At 36.3% G+C, this 20,613-nt stretch overlaps 3 protein-coding genes across 10 annotated transcripts; 1 reads left to right on the forward strand and 2 right to left on the reverse strand.

Moving 5' to 3' along the window:
• Positions 1 to 1,694, forward strand: LOC123893867 (metacaspase-5-like). Of its 2 annotated transcripts, XM_045943688.1 has the most exons (3): positions 1 to 346; positions 862 to 1,054; positions 1,103 to 1,694. In XM_045943688.1, exons 1-3 carry the CDS (start codon positions 1 to 3, stop codon positions 1,692 to 1,694), a joined length of 1,131 nt encoding a protein of 376 aa, XP_045799644.1. The 2 variants fall into 2 exon arrangements, with proteins under 2 accessions (XP_045799644.1, XP_045799643.1); XM_045943687.1 differs by having other exon boundaries at positions 862 to 1,694.
• Positions 1,695 to 2,894: 1,200 nt separating this feature from the next.
• On the reverse strand, positions 2,895 to 11,451 carry LOC123893868 (protein FORGETTER 1-like). 5 transcript variants are annotated; one of them, XM_045943691.1, is made up of 32 exons: positions 10,883 to 11,451; positions 10,170 to 10,235; positions 9,914 to 10,087; positions 9,705 to 9,835; positions 9,498 to 9,574; positions 9,226 to 9,407; positions 9,014 to 9,091; positions 8,487 to 8,619; positions 8,312 to 8,372; positions 8,136 to 8,217; positions 7,891 to 8,001; positions 7,643 to 7,786; positions 7,436 to 7,547; positions 7,088 to 7,216; positions 6,906 to 6,974; positions 6,687 to 6,742; positions 6,430 to 6,599; positions 6,124 to 6,315; positions 5,907 to 6,042; positions 5,697 to 5,803; positions 5,477 to 5,572; positions 5,298 to 5,385; positions 5,075 to 5,192; positions 4,865 to 4,952; positions 4,659 to 4,782; positions 4,501 to 4,578; positions 4,300 to 4,418; positions 4,152 to 4,205; positions 3,977 to 4,079; positions 3,746 to 3,874; positions 3,500 to 3,614; positions 2,895 to 3,313 (listed from the first exon to the last, which is right to left on the reverse strand). In XM_045943691.1, the coding sequence occupies exons 1-32, from the start codon at positions 11,300 to 11,302 to the stop codon at positions 3,273 to 3,275; spliced, it is 3,783 nt and encodes a 1,260-aa protein (XP_045799647.1). In that variant the 5' UTR covers positions 11,303 to 11,451; the 3' UTR covers positions 2,895 to 3,272. The 5 variants fall into 5 exon arrangements, with proteins under 5 accessions (XP_045799647.1, XP_045799645.1, XP_045799648.1 ...); XM_045943689.1 differs by having other exon boundaries at positions 2,925 to 3,313; positions 7,088 to 7,219; positions 10,883 to 11,405; XM_045943692.1 differs by having other exon boundaries at positions 2,932 to 3,313; positions 5,907 to 6,039.
• Positions 11,452 to 13,633: 2,182 nt separating this feature from the next.
• On the reverse strand, positions 13,634 to 19,021 carry LOC123893871 (putative pentatricopeptide repeat-containing protein At3g25970). 3 transcript variants are annotated; one of them, XM_045943701.1, is made up of 9 exons: positions 16,053 to 18,982; positions 15,843 to 15,966; positions 15,687 to 15,764; positions 15,478 to 15,596; positions 15,327 to 15,380; positions 15,152 to 15,254; positions 14,488 to 14,616; positions 14,181 to 14,292; positions 13,634 to 14,007 (listed from the first exon to the last, which is right to left on the reverse strand). In XM_045943701.1, exons 3-9 carry the CDS (start codon positions 15,744 to 15,746, stop codon positions 13,907 to 13,909), a joined length of 678 nt encoding a protein of 225 aa, XP_045799657.1. In that variant the 5' UTR covers positions 15,747 to 15,764; positions 15,843 to 15,966; positions 16,053 to 18,982; the 3' UTR covers positions 13,634 to 13,906. The 3 variants fall into 3 exon arrangements, with proteins under 3 accessions (XP_045799657.1, XP_045799658.1, XP_045799656.1); XM_045943702.1 differs by having other exon boundaries at positions 14,488 to 14,592; positions 16,053 to 16,380; XM_045943700.1 differs by lacking the exons at positions 13,634 to 14,007; positions 14,181 to 14,292; positions 14,488 to 14,616; ... (1 more) ...; positions 15,327 to 15,380; positions 15,478 to 15,596 and having other exon boundaries at positions 15,740 to 15,764; positions 16,053 to 19,021.
• Between the last annotated feature and the right edge of the window lie 1,592 nt (positions 19,022 to 20,613).

Consider the following 20,613-nt stretch of genomic DNA (forward strand, 5'->3'; position numbering starts at 1 on the left):
ATGGCTAAAAGGGCAGTGCTAATAGGGTGCAACTATCCAGGAACAAAAGCTGAGCTAAAAGGGTGCATTAACGATGTGTGGAGGATGCACAAATGTCTCATTGAAAAATATGGATTCTCAGATGAGGATATCACTCTCCTCATTGACACTCACCGTTCTTACACCCAACCCACCGGAAAAAACATTCGATGTGCCATTTCAAAGATGGTTCGATCAGCTCAACCTGGTGACGTGCTCTTTGTCCACTATAGCGGTCATGGCACCCGTCTTCCTGCTGAGATCGGGGAGGACGATGATACTGGCTATGATGAGTGCATTGTTCCCACAGATATGAATCTCATCACTGGTATACTTTTTTATGTTTTCAATCTATTTTCATTTAAGAAAACTCAAGTCAATCAAATAATCTAGAGTTTGAGGCACGTTTTGTATTTTAACTTATGCATTATTTTTTTGTCTCAGATTTATTTATTTGCTTTATAATTTTGTTTTTGTTCAAACAATTGATCGTTTTAGGTACCATTTAATAAATCAATCATTTATTTAATATATTTTTGATTGATTTTTTATATTCTAAACCTTTTGGGTTTAAGATTAATTAAAAAAATTCGTAAACGTTGTTTAGCTGGTATAGGCTACTAGAAACATTATTATTTGAGAAATCGAGATTCGATCTCCAGAATTTAGCCACTAGGCTATTGAAAAGGTTAGGAAAAAAACTAATTAAAAAACTAATTTAGCCACTGCAAGTCTGCGATAAACGTTTGACATGTAAACAAAATATTGTGAAAGCAAAATCATATTTCATTGTTGTGGCTCTTTGTTATGCGATGCTAACTATCATTTTGGGTTGCCAAACAGATGAAGATTTCAGAGATTTTGTAAAAAGGGTACCTAAAGGTTGTAGGATCACAATTGTATCCGATTCTTGTCACAGCGGAGGATTGATAGAAGCGGCAAAGGAGCAAATAGGAGATAGTACAAAGGAAGGAGGACATAGTTCATCCTCAGGCTTCAAAAATTTACTTAAAAGAACTGTGGAAGATACCATGAAGTCTCGTGATATTGGAGAAAAACACGATCTTCATCATTGGGACCATAGCTATGTGAAGAATAGGTCTTTGCCACTTTCAACTCTTATTGAAATGCTAAAGCTGAAAACTGGAAAAGATGATATAGAAATTGGAGAATTAAGACCTACCCTATTTTATATCTTCGGGGAAGATGCTAGTCCTAAAGTGAAGAATTTCGTTAAGTTTGTTTTGAACAAACTTAAACATGGAGGTGGTGAGAATGAAGGTCATGGAGGAATTTTGGGGCTGGTGAACAATCTTGCTGAAGGGCTTCTTAAACATATGCTGCAGATTGACGACAATGAGGAAAACGAAAATCCTGTCGAGCCTGCAGAAGAAGCATATGCTACATCAACTAAGCACAACATTGTAGATAGTGGAATTCTACTGAGTGGTTGCCAAACTGATCAAACTTCAGCAGATGCAAGTCCTAATGGAAATTCTGATGAAGCTTATGGGGCGTTTAGTAATGCCATACAAGCTATAATTACGGGGAAAGATGTAGTTACAAATCGAGAGCTTATCTTGAAGGCTAGGAAGAAACTTCATAGGCAAGGTTATACTCAGAAGCCAGGACTGTATTGTAGTGACAATAATGTCGATGCTCCTTTTATATGTTGATTTGATAGTGATACAACTTGTGTTTGTTTGCAACTACTTTTATGAGTTTTTCACAATCAATGTTGCACAAAAGAAATATGTATTTTATGTTTTGTTATAAAATAATATGTAGCATTTGATTTTTCAATAATAATAATAATAATAATAATAATAATAATATGTAACATTCTACATAATCGAGTTCAGTAACATTCTACATAATCGAGTTCAGCAGTATTTCCCTATGTCAATGATCAACCATATAGAGATATAAAATTTTGAATTATACACAAAACTGGGTGATGTAATCAAAAGATTGAATTGGAGATTGCACAATGATGACATACGTCATTACACACAAATAAAGACCGTTTGCAAGAGTTTTTAGTAGAATTTGCACCAAATTCATGGAGGAATAATGCACTAGTATGAGAGTTTTTGTAAAGGAAGAAAATAGCTGAAGAATTGTAAAAAAAGAGCCAAATTTCCTGTTTTGCCGCCCCAGGCGAAATTTTCAGTGCCTGGGGCGAAATTTTGCAAATCAAGCAATATAAGCCACAAATCAAGCAAATTAATTAAAAAATAACATGCCTGATGCCTCAAACTCAAAGCGAAGGTTGTATGATCACAATTGTATTAGATTCTAGTCAGTGGACGATTGATTGAAGCAGCCAAGGAACAAATAATTCATCCTTAAGCTTCAAAAACTTCCTTAACAGAACTTTGGAAGATACCAAGTCTCGTGATAACTATGTTAAGAATAGGTCTTTGCCTCTTTTCAACTCTTATCGAAAAGCTAAAGCAGAAACACTGGGAAAGATGATATAGATATCGGAGAACTAAGACCTATACTATTTTATAACTTCGGGATGCTAGTCCTAAAGTGAAGAACTTCAATAAGTTTGTCTTGAACAAACTTTAAACAAAGAGGTGGTGAGAGTATAAGTCATGGCGGAATTTTGTGGCTGGTGAATAGTCTTTGCAGAAGAGCTTCTAAAATATATGCTGAATGACAGTGGTGAAGAAAACAAAAATGTTGTCGACTCAACACAAGAAGCATATACATTACATAGCAAACTTCGGCGAATGCATGTCCTAATGGAAATTCTGACAAAGCTGATGGGGCATTTTGCAATGCCATACAAGCTATAGTTGTAGGTAAAATGTAGCTACAAATCGAGAGGTTATCTTGAAGTCTAGGAAGAAACTTCATAGGCAAGGTTACACTCAAAAGCCAGGACTCTATTGTAGTGACAACAATGTTGATACTCCTTTTATATGCTGATTTTATAGTGATACAACTTATGTTTATTTGCAAACAAAATAATAATATGTAGCAAATATAACAATCAAGTTCATACATCATATGTGAAAGAAAATCCTATGTCAATGATCACCCATGTAGATATCCCATTTTTATTTATACACATAACTGGGTGATGAAATCAAAATATTTCAATGGAAATTGCACAACTGTGATGCATCTAAATGAGATAATTAAGAGCTTTTCTTTTCCACAAAATTCAGCAACAATCTTAAGCCAATACACCTAAAACAAAAACTGCTAGTGTGATTTTCAAAAACTGCTGGTGTCTCAGGTCAATCATCCAGTACTATAAACTGTGGCTGTGTTGTTAAACCTGCAGAAGATGTCAAAAGCAAATATATAAGTACACGCATCACCTTGGAAATAAGAATTTGACCAAAATTCAAAAAAAATCCGATATTTGCAACTAAGAATAATTAAGAAAAAAAATATTTAGCTTTTAACGTGCAGGTGTGCTTTTAAGAAAAGGTGGTAGGGATGGAGAGAAAAAGAAACAAACCTTCAAGCACAGTTGTAACTGCTGCATTAGGTACAAGAAGCCCAACTATACGTCTGTTATCTGATGATGTAGTTTCAACGCAAACAATGCGTATCCTCCTGTGAAATTGTTTGACCTGTACATATTTTTATTTGCATTATTATAAAATAATTATTATATTTCAAGCAAGGTGTAATGCTCCAATGATTAAACAATCCACCAGAGGCTCAACAGAATCAGCACATTTTTCATCAGGAATACAAATACCTGCTTAGAAAGAGCCGTTTGTATTTTTCCCCAAATAGGAACAATGACACCACATAAGACATTTACTTCTTGTAGTCTTGAGCCAACTGAACATGATTTACCATTCTTACAATTCGGACCATGCATGCACTGACAACAAAGGTAAGAAGTCATAATGTGAGATAATGTGAATTTAAAATTAGGACCATGCATGAAGGTGCAATTACGAGAAATAACGTATGGTATATAAACCTGTTTAGATGATGCTTCATAATCGTGTTCCCAACGAATTTTGGCCGCCTCTAAAGATGAAACTTTTGAATATTTTTTAGTTAATTCTGCCCGATGCATATCCCTACAATTGCATTGGAAAATGGGTAAACAAGAAAGTTAAACTAAAAGAAGGCCAAGTAACTGAAATACATACCGAGGTGATTCTCCGGTGGTGGGACGAACTATCTTATACATAGCTGAAGCAGAACTGGAATATAAAGAACAAACATAATGAGTTCAGTAAACTGTCATTAATTGAAATTGAATCGTTATACAAGTACGACAAAAATCAGAAACAATACCTTTCAAAAGCTAAAATAACATGACGTTTTCCCATAAACTCACTCTTGGACAGGTAGAAGCCGTCATCAGATGAACCAAATTCAGATTTCAGCTTCCCTTTCAACATGGTGTTCGCCAACTGATGTGTAAATGATATCAGTAAAATAGGTAAGTTAGAGTAAAGAAAAATTTAGTTAGGACATCTAAGAAAGAATATGCACCTCCCATGAAACTCCACGATCCAAGGAGAATGTGAACAAAACAGTTGAAGCCCCACTCATTTGATCAACATAGACTGTCTGCATCAGATAAAAGTTATACCGTCAGTCTTAAATACGAAAATGAGTGGCAGCAAGAAGTTTAGAACAAAACTAAATACCTTTGGAGTCCCTTGCAGTTCAATGACATTAGCTTTCAAGTGAACAATGCCTCTGTCAAGGCTACCTTCAATGCGAGCTTTTTGAACAAGAAGATCCAAGTTATTCACAAATAACTCAAATAGCCTGTTGATACAGAATAAATTAGTGTATTGAACAAAATGCTGAAAGTAAAAGCATCAAATCATTTCATTCACAAAATACAAACCTATTCTGAATCTCAGGAGCTATGCCCAAAATCCGGTTGAGAAATCGTCGAATAGCTTTTTTATTTTGGTTGCTTTTTTTAGAGTTTCCTTTAAATATAAGAAGTCAACATTTAATAATGAGGAAAAACACTGATAATGATGAAAACTGAAATATATTTTGATTAGATATCATATCACCATTATTATATACGACAAAAACAATGAATTACCAGTGGTTTCCATAGAAATTCCAACAGAATCAAGAGCAACTGTAGCCTGCCCATTAAAATCTTTGATTGTATCTGGACTGTCAGATAAGCATCCTGGAGGTACAACAACAGGAGGATCCTACATAACACTACTTTTATCAGTAGATGGATACGAGTAATTCATTTCCTATTAAACTGGAATTGCCAATATGCATATTTGTTATTTTCAACAAAAATTATATACCTGCTCCTTTATTGCTTTGTACAAATTCTCCAGAGCCCTCTTTCCATAATCATTCTCATAATTATATGCACTTAATGAAGGTCCAGCCCTGTAATGAATGCACGAACAATATCGGCTAAGATGTTAAAATATATCCATGGTGGCTCACTAGAAACACAAAACTGATAAATCCTACTTACCTGCGGTCCCCCTGAGTCAAAGCCCCAAGGGATTCTAATCTCATAGCAACAGTTGATGCAAATCGGCGTTCTCCACCAAGGTCTGAGAATAGTAATCTGAAGAACATTTTCAAGGATAAGAAATTGCATTAAACGACACTTATCACTGCAACAATTTCAAATAAGATTTATAGTGTTCTGTTTCCCACTTGGACCAAATTAATCAATAATGCTTAGTGACCTGTATTGTGGTGCTGAGACTTGATTTGATCTATGAGTTCTTCCAAACTGCTGAACTGCTCGGTCGGCACTCCATGGAAGTTCTAGTGTTATATGAACCCTTCTTTTCTATTTTGTTAAGGTCAAAGAAAACAAAAACAAAAACAAAAAACAAAATTAGCATAAAATAATTGTACAAAACCCATAAAAATAATACAAACAGTTTGATTACCTGATTTCTCACTCTTCTGTCTGCCTGCAAGGAAACGCCAGCTGATCCAGCTTCAGAGATGATAGCGACTAACTTCTTACCTTCCATGAAGAGCATTTTTTCATGCATGTTGACCATTTCGGCAGTGACATCTCTTCTAAAGGGAAAAACACAAAAAGTTAATTCAGCTAGAACGTGAATGTTTATCGATTAGATATGGAGACATTTTGCAACTCACGTATTTCGAGGCTCATAAACCACACCCTGTCCACTAGGGTCTCTCACAAGCCTTCCCTTCCTTCCTGTAATTTCTGCAACTATGTCTTGGCCTCCTAACTGGTCAATAATTTCATCCAAAGGATTGTTTGGAAGATCCAAAGCATGAATCCTCTCTAATATTTCTCTCTTGCACTCGATGGGTGTGCCAAAACTGCAGCAAACCGATAAAAATATTCCTCAGTTCCGTACTCTTTTTATTTTACGTAAAATGATAAATTATTCCATTTAAACCAGAGTGCCAAACTAAACAAATTATGTGCTAAACCTCTTTGGGAGTTTAATTTTGTTTGTTCCAGGAGGAGGATATTCGACAGTTTTATCCTTGCACAAACTACATGTCCATTCCTCAAGAGTAAAATCGCGAATTGGGGGCACCAAGCCTGACTGATGAGCGTATTTTCCACAGCGGGAACACTGCAACAAGTTTTCCCTTTCCTGCGAAGAAAATTACGTGAGTCCAACACATATGGCATCAAGGCAATTCAAGAAAGCTTATTCAGAGAATAATTAAATAAAAACTACCTCTTCTTTAATGCTAATTTCACATTTCTGAAACTCATCATAATCAGAGTCGGCAGCTGCATCAAATCAATGAGGAGTTTTTTATGTAATGAATACTACCATCACTACTTTAAAAGAATGTCAGAGATTCAAATCGTAAACAGTATTCATGTGCACGTGCGTGATAGCTAGCTCATGATTATAACAATACAAAAGAATAACTTGAGAAAGAAAACAAACCACTTTCATCCTCTTCTGAACCACTTTCATCCTCTTCTGGTCCGTAATCAGAATCAGAGACAGCTGTATCTAGTAAACGGTGAAATTAAAAAGGTATCATGTAATGGTATAGTGTACTGAATATTAAAATAGCACACTTCAGTAGTACATGAAAGGTTAATCAAAATTTGCTTGAAACTCACTTCCACATTCTTCGTCACTTTCAGCATCACTAGGAGGCTCCAATTTAGCTACTTTACTGACTCTAGATTTTGCTGAAACGGCAGGACCTGCAAAGTGCCTCTTCCTTCCAAGACTTCCGAGACCATCATCTACTATAATAGAATTGAAAATAAAAAATTGTTGTAAAGAATGTATTTTTACTTTTATTAATAGTAATTTTTCTTATTAGTAATAATTTGTATTCGGCTCATTATAAACACACTAGTGGTTATGCATTATTCATAACTTCGAAATATATTCAGTTTTCACAAAACTAATATCTGCGAAATAATGAAAAATAAATGAAACATTCATATCAAACACAGCACCTGGGAGAACTTCAGGCTTTTTCGGCCATGAGATATCATCTGGGTAATAATCTTCAACAAATTTTAGCATTAACTCACGAGGTCCAGAAATAAAGTCATCAAGTTCAGAGCCCTATCCAACACAATAAATAAATAACATAATGCAACTGAAATGCAGAAAATATTGTTATATAGGAAATTCAAAAGGATCCGAACTGTAATACAAACGTATTTTAAAACAGCATCCTCTGTCCTTGCTTCCCCGGTACTCTGCAGACCTATGACTACACACTTGTCTTCCATTAATGCTTGGTTCACCAGTCTCACTACAGTAGGGACTTTAGCAGACATACACAAGTGTCTAAAGAAGCGCTGCAATTTTACAAGGAAAATGGCCAATCCAAAAACCTTAGTAAATAATAAATCTTTAATAGGCATGACGAACTTGTCTCTAGGCACCAACTTAAACTTAATACCTGGTGCGCTGCCCAGTATAATCTCCATATTAGTCTTGGATTCTCTACTTTTAAAGATATAAAATTATTACGCAAATCCACCCAAACTTCTGTAGCCTTTTTATACACATCCTATGAAATTTGATAAAAACATTCATCATCAGGCTTGTTCACAAAAAAAAAAAAAACATTCATTATCAGATGAGCATACTGAAATCACCATTGTCTGAGATTGGCAATAGGCTCAAAGAAATTAGTTGTCATACCATCATTTTATCTTCTAATCTTGCTTCTATAATATCAAACTCAGCACCCTTGTAGCTAAGCGTACGACATAAATACATGCCCCTGTAATTTGAAAAATGAAGCCGATTAATAAATACTTCCGATACATATAAGTGCATAATGCAAAGAGTGGGTGTGTTTGTAGAAATGTTATAACCTTGCTTTCAAGTCCATTGCAACTAGCTCTAGAGCTCCAACACCCCCTTTTTCAAGAGCCTCTGGATTCATCAACTCATTTATTAACTTTAAACAATTACAGGGTGAGGGACAAAGGCCACATGTAGGAAATATTTACTATTTTAAAAACAAAAAGATAAGAGAAAGACTGCTACCTAGAAAGTCATAAAAATCACTAAAATCAGTCCCTTCTCCCCAAAGGCCAAGTCGAACCATATAAGCCATATTGCGAGGTTCAGATGCTCCAGTAGCTGAACAATAAACAACACGAGCTTCAGGTAGTTGAGCCTGTCAAATTAGATTGAAAGAATTATTTCACTTTAAAATGAACAATTGACACAGTTAAATCCATACATGAATTGCCAAATCATAAAATACAAGCCTCGAAAAACCACAAATAACTCAAATATGAATTCCAAAATGCCAAAAAACCATTCAATCCATGCTAAAAATAAGGGGGGAAATGAATAAATCTAACTTAACAAACAGCTTAGAATTACTCAGTTAATAACATGGCATTGTCACACTGCTTGAATCATCAGCCTGGCTCACTTAGAATGTGTCTAAAGTTACACATATCAATATACAAAAATACACATAATGGAAAAAATTAGGGTCTCAAATGGTAAAATAAAAAAAAATCATATTAGCAGCTTTCTGTTACAGAGTAAGATGAACAAACCTGGATATCACGTACAGCTTGACCAGTTTTTGTTGAATCCATACCCGTTTCGGGAACCAAATTTTTTGCTTTATGACACTGTAATGAAGCCACTCACACTCTTTAGAAATAATATCACAAAAAATACCACTTAATAATAATATCCTTCAAACTTAAACAGTGGAAATACCAGTTTACACAAGGAACAATTTCAATTTAAAAAAATCTGATACCTCATCAAAAATTATAAGACCATCAAACCCAGTTCCACACCACTGTACAAGCTGTTGCAGACGGGAACGACCTTTGCTAGATGATGCTATCAGGCTACTGTATGTCAAGAAAATAACTCCCTCCCTAACTCCAACAGTGTCCGAGTCAAGCTTAGTATAAGGCAGTTTGTTCAAAGCATGCACTGGATAGATTCAAGAAAGAAATATATTTAAACTATCAAAGAGGTTAACTACATCATAGGACTTTAGTTACAAAAACACAGAAAACTTACCTTCAATGCAACTTGCACCCATATCATCCAAATCTCTTCTGGCGTCAAACTTCAAGTCTGAACCAATAGAAATCCACCTGTGTAGGATCATTGAAAAGAGTAAAATGAATTAAAAAGAACAAATGTGATCTCAATGCAAGTTGGTATGTGTGCTTGTACATTAAAGCACATTGAGAAGATGATACTAAAACTGTGATAGAGACTTACAAGGCTTTCTTCCTCCCATGGTGCCAGTTCTCCCAGATTAGCCCAGCGACTGTTCGACCTTTACCTACACCTGCTCCATCTCCAATAAAGAATCCAGCCCTAGCACCGTTGCGAATGTGTTGGAGATGTCTCTGCCATGTAAACAAAGTATCATACATATACCTAAAGTGTTATCAATTATCAATATTCAATCATGTGGTGAGAGAAACCTGACAAGCATAGACCAAAGTCTCAATCTGCAAGCATGACAAACTCTTGAAAAATTCCAACTCATCCTTAATCTTTGGAACATAAGTAGGCTCGGGTGGCTCTACTACAGACAAGGAAGATGTTTCCACAACTGGATCTGGGTGGGGAGGTCCGATAGATAGCTTTGATGGCCGCTGCATAACAAGAGACTTAGTATATGATAAATTAACCCAAAGAAAGTTTTAATGTAAATTGGTCTCTGGGTCTACAACTCACATAATCTGTAAATGTTTCTCCAGGCATACCACAGTCAGCTTCATCCTGTTCTACTTCTTTAACCAGCTGATAAAAAAACAAGAATGATAAATTCTTAGGTACATTGGAGTTTGGTTGGGTACTGGTACCCTATGGATTGAATTTTGACCACAGGTACAGTTCGCCAAAAATAGAAAGATATACAATAAAAATTTCCCGAAATGTCAAAACTTTAAAAGAAAATTGACAAACATTTATGGGGAAGTTAAAGAAAGAAATAAAATATAACAGAACATTATTTCCCTGAACTAACATTATAATTATTATTATTATTTTTTCACAACCAATTTAATCTGGTTCGGGGGTCAGTTCTGGCATCAAGTGGTTCCGGCCCCCTCCCGATCGCAGTTGCGGGGATCGAACCATGGTCCTCCCTACCAAGTTCGGCGCCAATCACAACTGAACCAACTAACGATTGGTAGAACTAACATTATTATAGATTATACATTATTCCTATTAATTAATTAATAATGAAATCAAAAGAAAATTCCAAAAGTGATTTTTTCCACCAATTAAGATACCCTCCAAATATAACTTGCACAACAAGTTAAGTAATCATTCTCTAAGCAACACAACATTCATTACATGAAATTCCATCAAATTCAAAATTAGGTCAAAATCAAATCACCAACAACAGTAAAAAAAAGTCATAATCAAAGTAAAAAAAAAAAAACCTCGTTAACATCTTCTTCACCATCATCACTATCATCAAGGTGAACGGAACAGTTAGGACAACAGTACTTCGAGCGGTTATTTGATACGTTAACGACAGCCAGACAAACCGGACATCGAAGCCAATCATCGGATTGATCAGTGGAGAAGTCGTCTGGCATTTCATATTTAGGATGTGGTAACTCCGAGTCCGTCACACGTAGTTTATGTTGCTGTGGAAAGAGGCTTTGTTGGATGCGCCAAACGGCGGCACGCGCCCTGAGAACGGCAGGAGGCGGTGTTTTCATACCGAGACGACGAGAGTGAGATTGAAGTTGTTGATATGAAGAAGAAGTGTGAGCGGAAGAAACGGTTTTTTTGTTGGCGGGTGTTTTCATCTTCTCCTTTAGTTTGCGGGAGAATTTTGTTGTTTCTTTCGGCATAGTAAGAGTTAATGGATTAATAAGTATTAGTTTATGAAATTGATTGATTAAGAGAAGAATAACAGAGAAGAAGTAAAAGAAGAGAGAATAGAGATGACGGAGAGCAGCGGGAAGAGAGAGAACAGAAGAAAGAAAAGAGAAAACCAAAGTATTGTATTTTTCTGTTTTACCGTGAAGTTTATATTATTGAAAAATTTAATAAATCTTTTTCCCAACTATTAATGGGTTTCCATTTACTGTAAAAAAAAAAAGGGTTTCCATTAAAGGTCTGTTTGGTAAAAATAAGCTATAAGCTAGCTGATAGTTGATAGCTAAAAAGCTGGCTGATTGAAATTAAAGTGTTTGGTAAAATTAGCTTTTAAAGTGGTTAATAAATATAAAATGACATAATTGATAGTGGGTAGTTTCTTTTTTAGAGTGGGTAGTTATTAAATTAAAGGGTAAAAATGGAATAAAGTGTAGAAAGCTATAAGTTATAAGCTCAAACGCTACTTGAAATAGCATCTGAAAAAAAGCTATAAGCTAGTAAAAAAAGTCTGTTACCAAACACCTCTAATTTTTTGAAACAAGCTGATAAGCTCATATAATAAGCTATAAGCTAGCTTATTTGTGTTACCAAACACACCCTAAAAGTAGTACTAATCAATTAACAGTATTAAATATTTTAGGATATTTTAGGGTTAAATATGATCCCTTTTGTTATGGCAAATTCTATGGTACATATGTTAATTTCTAATATACTGGTACATTAGATAATTAAATTAATAGATAAATGATTATTTTCTAAAGTAAATCATTTTTCTTATCATTAAAATAATTATAGTAACTATATATTATTCATCAAAACCGTCAAAAATATAAAAATCAATATTTTTTGGATTTTTATTCATCATAATAGTCAATATTGAATTTTTTTTAAAAAAAAATATTAGAAAATTATTATAATGCTTATAAAACAATAAAATTGTGTTTTTTCTTGTGATATTATTATTTCTAAAATACAATAATCGACTAATAGTTTTTTAATGCATAAAAATAATCGTTAATTTAACAATTTACTGACATGATGTACCAGTACAGTCAAATTATTCGAATGTACCGTAGAAGCTCCCTTTTGTTATTACAAAATAGTAATCTTCTAAATTTAGTTCTTATTTAATTTTTTTCTTTGCTTTAATGCACTTTTGATCCCCTATTTTGAAAAACCTGAACTTTTGATCTCATATTTTAAAACTCAACTTTTTGATCACCTTATTTTGAAAAACTTGAACTTTTGATCCCCTATTTTAAAAGTCAACTTTTTTTATCCCTATGGCAAGTATACCACTATGGCAATATTTTGATCCCTATGAACTTTTTGAACTTTTGATCCCCTGTCACAATATTTTCAACCACTATGGCAAGTATACCAATTATGATTAAGATTATGTGCAATAATTGATAAACTCCGTCGATTTTCATAGGAAAGATTTCATACAACAATTAAACACTATCAAATTACATTGCACAGTTTAAACAATTAAAAACCGATAATTAGAAATCTAGCAAATCATCAAATCATACATTTTCTTAGTGTTTTATTTTTTGAAAAAATTTACATTTTTTTATCCTAATTCAATATTTTTTACTAATTAACTAAACATGTTAACCATGTTCTTAGTGTTTTTTTTTACGGAAAGAAAAAAATCATTGGACTTAAAAGTTATTTTTTTTAACTAAACATGCTAAAAAAAATATAATTTTTTTATGACTTTCTGACTTAAAAGTTTGTTCATGTTGAAGAGTGTGATTGATCGTATTACTGCAAATATATATCAAGATGATATTTATGCAAATAGTAGTTGACTCCAAGTATATATCAACGTGACTATATTATTAATTACGAAAAAAAAATCACTGATTCACATTTGTTTCTTTTGCTAACAATATATCCTAACCTTTCCGGATCAAAGAAGATTGTTTTCTGAATGGGTTTTGGGTGTTGGCGATGGAGAAATTAAAGATGACAACGACGATGATTTAAAACTTGACATTCCATCAGACAAGCATAATTGTAGGGAAAATGTAGCTATACTTTGAGAGGATATCTTGAAGGCTAGGAAGAAACTTCATAGACAAGGTTACACTCAAAAGCTAGGACTCTAGTGTAGTGAAAAACAATGTTGATGCTCCTTTTATACGCTGGTTTGATGGTGATACAACTTATGTTTGTTTGCAAATACTTTTATGAGTTTCCCACAATCATTATTGCACATAAGAAATATGTAATATATATCTGGTTATAATGTGTAGCGTATGAATTTTCAAACAAAAAAAATAATGTGTAGCATATGTCATAATCGAGTTCATATATCATATGGGAAAGATAAGCCATCATTAGTATTTCCTTGTGTCAATGATCACCCATATAGATATACCATTTTGAATTTTACACAAAACTGGATGATGAAACCAAAAGATTGCAACGGTGATTGCACAACTTTGATGCATCTCAATGAGATCAGCGCTTTCCTATTCACAAATTTCAGCAACAAACTTAAGCCTAAACCTAAAACAAAAACTGCTAGTGATCTTTCAAGAAAGGGTAATATCTGGCTTCTCAGGTCAATCATCCAATTCTATAACCTGTGTTAAACCTACAGAAGGTGTACTTAAACCTGCAGAAGATGTCACCTGTGTTAAACCTACAGAAGGTGTACTTAAACCTGCAGAAGACGTCAAAAGAAAATATAAGTATACACATAACCTTGGAAATAAGAATTTGACCGAAATTCAAACAAAAGTATGATATTTGCAACTAAGAATAATTAAGAAAAAAGAATATTTAGATTTTAATGTGCAGGTGTGGTGGTAGGGATGTAGAGAAAAAGAAAGAAACCTTCAAGCACAGCTGTAACGGCTGCATTAGGTACAAGAAGCCCAACTATACGTCTGTTATCTGATGTAGTTTCAACGCAAACAATGTGTAACCTCCTATGAATTAGTCTGACCTGTATATATTTTTATTTGCATTATAAAATAATTATTATATTTTAAGCAAGGTGTAATGCTCCAATGATTAAACAATTTACCAGAGGCTCAACAGAATCAGCACATTTTTCATCAAAAAGAAGTTACTCAGTACCAAAGTTACTATAAAAGTTAGTTTTATCAATGTTATATCACAACAAGTTGATACATCATACCTGCTTAGAAAGAACGGTTTGTATTTTTCCCCAAAGAGGAAGAACGACACCACCTAAGACATTTACTTCTTGTAGTCTTGAGCCAACTGAACATGATTTACCATTCTTACATTTGGGACCATGCATGCACTGACAACAAAGGTAATATGTCAAAATGTGAGATACCGTGAATTAAAAAAATCTACATATTTTCTGACCCCATGACTGCACACATAAAACATAGAACACACATGAGTGCACAACAAAACATAAATCACATGCACTGATTAATGAGATTCGAAATCATGTTACATCGCAAGGTAGAATACAACTTTATCGTACAACCGCTAATAAATTTATGGTTCAGTTCTCTTAGAATTGAGAGTTGGATCTAACTCAACCCTACAAAACCGACTTGTAAGGTGAGGATTGCCTCTACTTTATAAACATATATTCAGGTCATCTCGCATCCGAGGTGAGACTTCTTAACACACCCCCTCGTGCCCAGCACTGTTGGGTTTGGGGCGCGAATATAAATGTTTTCTGGTTTTCTAGATCCGTCTTAACTGTAAGCTAGTCCCGTACTGTAGGGGATTATTAACAGTTCAATGTCTACTCTACTCTTAACAGTTTCCTTTGCATATGAAGATACAATTACAAGAAATAACCTAAACGGTATATATACCTGTTTAGATGAAACTTCATACTCGTGTTCCCAACTTATTTGGGCTGCTTCTAAAGATGAAACTTTTGAATATTTCTTAGTTAATTCTGCCAGATGCATATCCCTACAATTGCAGGGGAAAATGGGTAAACAAGAAAGTTATACTAAAAGAAGGCCAAGTAACTGAAATACATACCGAGGTGATTCTCCGGTGGTGGGACGAACTATCTTATACATAGCTGAAGCAGAACTGCAACACAAAGAAGAACAAACATAATGACTTCAGTAAACTGTCATTAATTGAAATTGAATCCTTATACAAGTATGACAAAAATCAGACACAATACCTTTCAAATGCTAAAATAACATGACGTTTTCCCATAAACTCACTGTTGGACTTGTAGAAGCCATCTCCAGATGAACCAAACTCAGCTTTCTGTTTCTCTTTCAGCATGGTATTCGCCAACTTATACGTAAATTATAATATTATATCAGTAAACTATGTATGTTAGAGGAAAGAAAAATTTAGTTAGGACATCTGAGAAAGCATATGCACCTCCCATGAAACCCCACGATCAAAGATGAATGTGAACAAAACAGTTGAAGCCCCACACATTTGATCAACATAGACTGTCTGCATCAGAGGAAAGTTACTGTCAGTCTTAAATACGAAAATGAGTGGCAGCAAGAAGTTTAGGACAAAAATAAATACCTTTGGAATCCCTTGCAGTTCAATGACATTAGCTTTCAAGTGAACAATGCCTCTGTCAAGGCTACCTTCAATGCGAGCTTTTTGAACAAGAAGATCCAAGTTATTCACAAATAACTCAAATAGCCTGTTGATACAGAATAAATTAGTGTATTGAACAAAATACAAACCTATTCTGAATCTCAGGAACTATTCCCAAAACAAAATACAAACCTATTCTGAATCTCAGGAACTATTCACAAAATCCGGTTGAGAACTCCTTCAATCCTATATGGAAATTGCAAGTATCCCATATGCAGTGAAAAGAGAAAACTTTATAACAAGAATAATCTTCTCTTTGGAAAGGAAGCACAATAATATTTCTTCCTTATGAAATTAATGTCGACATATTGTGAAGAGACATGGTGCAGTCACGATTGTGATTACATCACAAAGACATGCAGACAAATGTGGTCGTAATTGTATCATGATATAGTCACAGAGACCTAAATACCTTTGCTTTGCAATCTAAATTATTATTGCAATTAAAATTATTATTGCACCATCCTTGAAATCTTCCAATCAAACCCAACAAACAATACACTTTAATCATAAGAAATTTTGATCATCATAACCATCTAAAAAATTCACACATTGAAGTAATAAAGTTTGACCCAAAAAATTATCAAACAACTTCATCCCCTCCTTTAATTGTAGTAGCAGTTTGTATATCTCTTCTCTCTGAGGGTGAGAGTGATCTTCAGCATTGAATGCATAGACTTTATTTTTCACTTCTATCCAACTCCAACCAGGAACCTTTTTCACACCCCTCTCTCGCATCAGCCTAGTTACACTAGCCCTTTCATCCCACATTTTCAAACGCCCATACAGGTCAGAGAGCATAACATAAGTGCTATGATCCTCAGGCTCCACCTCTAGCAACGTTTTTGCCACATGACTAGCTAATTCAATATTACCACAACTTCTACATGCACCTAATAAAGTCCTCAACACCATTGCATCAGGTTCAAAAGGCATTGTTTCAACCAAAGCTTTTGCCTCCTCTAGATGCCCAGCCCGACCAAAGAGATCAACTGCACAAGCATAGTGCTCCATTCTTAGCGGAATATCAAAATTCGACTCCATAGACTGTATAATTTTGCGGCCTTCTTCTACTAGCCCATTATGACTACAAGCAGTGAGAACTGCAACAAATGTTATATGATCAGGTTTCACCTTTCTCTCTCTCATTAAGTAAAAGAGTTCAAGTGCAATCTTTCCTTGTCCGTGTTGTGCATACCCAAAGATGATCGAGTTCCAAACAATTGCAATGTCATTGGAAGTTGCTTCAAAACATTTCCTAGCATCTTCTATGACACCACATTTAGAATACATGAAGATCAATGAACTCCCGACATATTTATTGGTATCAAAGCCTACTTTAAGTGCCAAAACATGAACTTGTTGGCCTAGCTGCAGTGTTGCTAAATCTGAACAACATCTTATGACAGCTGAAAAGGTATAGTCGTCAATTTCTACACAAAGAGATCTCACCTGCACAAACAACCTCAAGGCATCCTCACTCCAACCAACCTGCACGTACCCCGCCAAAACCGAGTTCCACGTACAACAATCTTTAACATCCATGGAAAAGAAGACTCTCAATGCATCTTCCACGCACCTATTATCAAATGCAAGATACATGGCAATCAAAGCATTAGAAATAGGTACAGAAACCTGAAGCCCTCTTTTTATCACCAACCCATGTAAAGATTCTCTGCGGCTTTTATGCTCTTTGACAGAACAACCGCTGATAACACCAGTATAACTATAATCATCAGGCTCAAACCCACAACTTTGCATGTCAATGAAAATTTCAAACACTAGATCTTCTTTCTTGTGAAGCAAGTAAGCAGCAAGCATGGAATTCCACGTAACCAGATCACGACACGTGGCAGCACCATCGAACACTCTCTCAGCATCTTGTAGAGAACAACACTCTGAGTATGCCGTAATAATGGCATTGGTGACAATGCTAAGGGCCTCCAACCCATGTTTCATAATTTTACAATGCAGCTGCATTACCAGACTATAAAACTCAACACCATTGAGCAATGTCAAAAGTGGAGACACCGTGCCGTCGTCAATCCCAACACCCTCCAACTCCTGACATCTCAGCAACCAAAACGCCATTTCAAGATCACCAACTCGTGAATAACCAGCAATCAACGTGTTCCACGAAACGTAATTGCACTCCGGCATGTACCGAAACACAACCAATGCCTCATCAACTCTACCACACTTGGCATACATGTCAAGAAGTGCACTCCCCGAAAATACATTCTCAGTGAGCTTCATCTTAATCATAACCGAATGTAGTTGTTGCCCGAGCTCAAGTCTGCGAGCTCGAGCAACACCTTTGAGAATACTCCCAAACGTGTGGTTGTCAAATGTGTATCCGGAGATTCTCATGGCATTTAAAAGTTGCCATGTGGAATCCAGGTCGCCAGTGTTTACGTAACCTGAAACAACCGCATTCCATGATACAGTGTCTCTGCGAGGCATTTCGTCGAACAGTTGGTGAGCGAGGGGAAGGTTTGCGCATTTTGCATAGGTTGTTATGAGGTTGTTGGATATGTAGAGGTCTGCTATGGAACCTGACTTGATTGCTAGACAATGGGTTGCTTTGAGACAAGGCAATGAAATGGGTGAAGTTCGAATAAGGGAGTGCAGCCTCTGCATTCATTCATTCATTCGTGAATATATAATCAAAGTGAAGTGATGATTATATTGACGAGAATGTGTTTTCCAAAGAACAGATATTCTGCCAAATGAAAACACCGAGATGAACGATGATGCTAGCTGGGAAGTCGGAATTGAGAGAAAGACATTTTTATTTTTTATTTTTAAGGGAGAGAAAGAAGTTGCTGTGAAATCTTTGCGATATGTATGTGTGTCATCGGGTATATATATGTTGTAAATTAGGCAACTTTAGCTTGTAGACTACTGAATCATCATGGAAGTTGAAGTGTGAGTAAAAAATTTTAATCTTTAGCATGTATGAATTTTTATTTTTTAATTATTATATTGTATTTTTGTGTTCAGCAAGTCCATGATGTTTGATAGGAGTTGATGAAGGATACAAATCTCATCTTTTTGGACTTGGATTGGTTATGTATTCCTGCAGTCTTACTTAAAGCACCCTTTTTACGTCGGTCTATGATCCAACTCTTTACGAAGCAAATATTAGAGCATAAAAAGAAGGTGTTCTGGACTAGACTAATGCTAGTCCACCTAGACCCTCACAAAGTCCACATGGCTTGCCCAACCACCTCCATGTCAGCATGGCACAACCTCTCCACCAAGATAGGGTAAAATTACTACTCTACCCACTATCTAAGGGTAATATCTTGGCAGTCCCTCTTAATGGGCCTTGGCTAGTCCAGCCCATTAAGAGGACCTTTGGCCCAGAGCTGGGGGCTATAAATACTCTCCCTCTTGGGAGAGCAAGGTAGAACACTATTCATTATCATAATTACTCTCTCTCTCTAACTTCTCTCTAGTATCTCTTTTGCTCTCTATTCCTTGTCTGACTTTGGCATCGGAGCACCTGCAGGTACAACCTCCCCCTCCGTGGATCATCTGCTCGGATTACTGCCTACCACCTGCTCAACGGACTTCCAGCTGGCCTTCTACCTGTTCTGATCAACAGTTAAGATCAGTGGCGCCGACTGTGGGGATCTGAGTTCTCCCCTTCTTTGTTTCGAGCAAGTAAACCAAAGAACAAAACCAATCAATCACTTTTTCATCATGGCCAGTTCATCTCATTTCAACAATGACGTTGAGGACGCTGCTCCTCCATCTTCTCCCCGTCTGTCTCCTGCTCTCATCACTGACCTCCAGGCCCTCCCCGAGTCTGACCCTAGAGACGGGCAGGAAACTTCCTGGACTTCTGAGGACGGCGACTTGGTCGTCTTGACTGAGAAGCAGGCGGGGAAGCGCCCTCAGTCCGAGCAGGGCAAATCAGCAGAAACCGACTTGTCCACTGCCTCAGTTACCAATGCTGAACTAGCAGCACTCATAGCTGCCCTGAAGCAAACCACCGAAGCTCTCCAAGGCCAGAATCGCCGAATGGACGAGCAGAATCTGAGACTAGATCGCTTGGAAAGGAATCAGCGATTCTCAAGAAACAACTCTCCCCCGAGGAGAACTCCCACTTCTCAGTCCCCTCCTCGTCAGGAAACTGTCAGGCAACGACGACCTGCCCTTGAGAGGATTGAGCAGCCTGGCAAGAAAAGAGACCATGTCTCCCCTCCCCGCGAGGGTATATCTTCTCCAAATGTAAAAAAAGGAAAAATTGTGGACCGAACACCTCCTCGTCGTCATTCTCCCCAGGGACTCAGCTTGATGACCAAACAAGGGCAGCCAGTAAGCCGCAGCCATCACACTGACCAATTCTCCAGGAGCCCAACTCCTGATCGTAAGGGCTCACCTCCCCTAAACTCACATGAGAGTGACGAGGATGATCCCCGCTGCCCTTTATCTCACGACATACTTCAAGCACCCGTTCCAAAGGGATGTGAGCGACCACCTCCTCTCCCAGCTTATGATGGACTTTCTGACCCAGATGAACACATCGCATCAGTCAATGCTACCCTGAACTTCTTGAGGGTCAGCGGAGCAATTAGATGCAGAATATTTCCAACTACTCTGAGAAAGGGAGCCATGGCTTGATACCACAGCCTAGCTCCTCGCTCCATAACCTCATGGATGGATCTGTCCGACCAATTCCGCA

This window comes from Trifolium pratense, linkage group LG7, assembly GCF_020283565.1.
Source record: "Trifolium pratense cultivar HEN17-A07 linkage group LG7, ARS_RC_1.1, whole genome shotgun sequence".
Classification (NCBI taxonomy): Eukaryota; Viridiplantae; Streptophyta; class Magnoliopsida; order Fabales; family Fabaceae; genus Trifolium; species Trifolium pratense.

Excerpts from the sequence above, each read along its gene's own strand:
- LOC123893871 (XM_045943700.1), bottom strand. The coding sequence starts at position 18,560 with ATGCAGAGGCTGCACTCCCTTATTCGAACTTCACCCATTTCATTGCCT.
- LOC123893867 (XM_045943687.1), top strand. The coding sequence starts at position 1 with ATGGCTAAAAGGGCAGTGCTAATAGGGTGCAACTATCCAGGAACAAAA. Across the intron at positions 347-861 it reads AGATATGAATCTCATCACTG|ATGAAGATTTCAGAGATTTT; the intron begins GTATACTTTTTT and ends GTTGCCAAACAG.
- LOC123893868 (XM_045943689.1), bottom strand. The coding sequence starts at position 11,302 with ATGCCGAAAGAAACAACAAAATTCTCCCGCAAACTAAAGGAGAAGATG. Across the intron at positions 6,316-6,429 it reads AAAATTAAACTCCCAAAGAG|TTTTGGCACACCCATCGAGT; the intron begins GTTTAGCACATA and ends GGTTTGCTGCAG. Across the intron at positions 3,875-3,976 it reads ATGAAGCATCATCTAAACAG|TGCATGCATGGTCCGAATTG; the intron begins GTTTATATACCA and ends CTTTGTTGTCAG.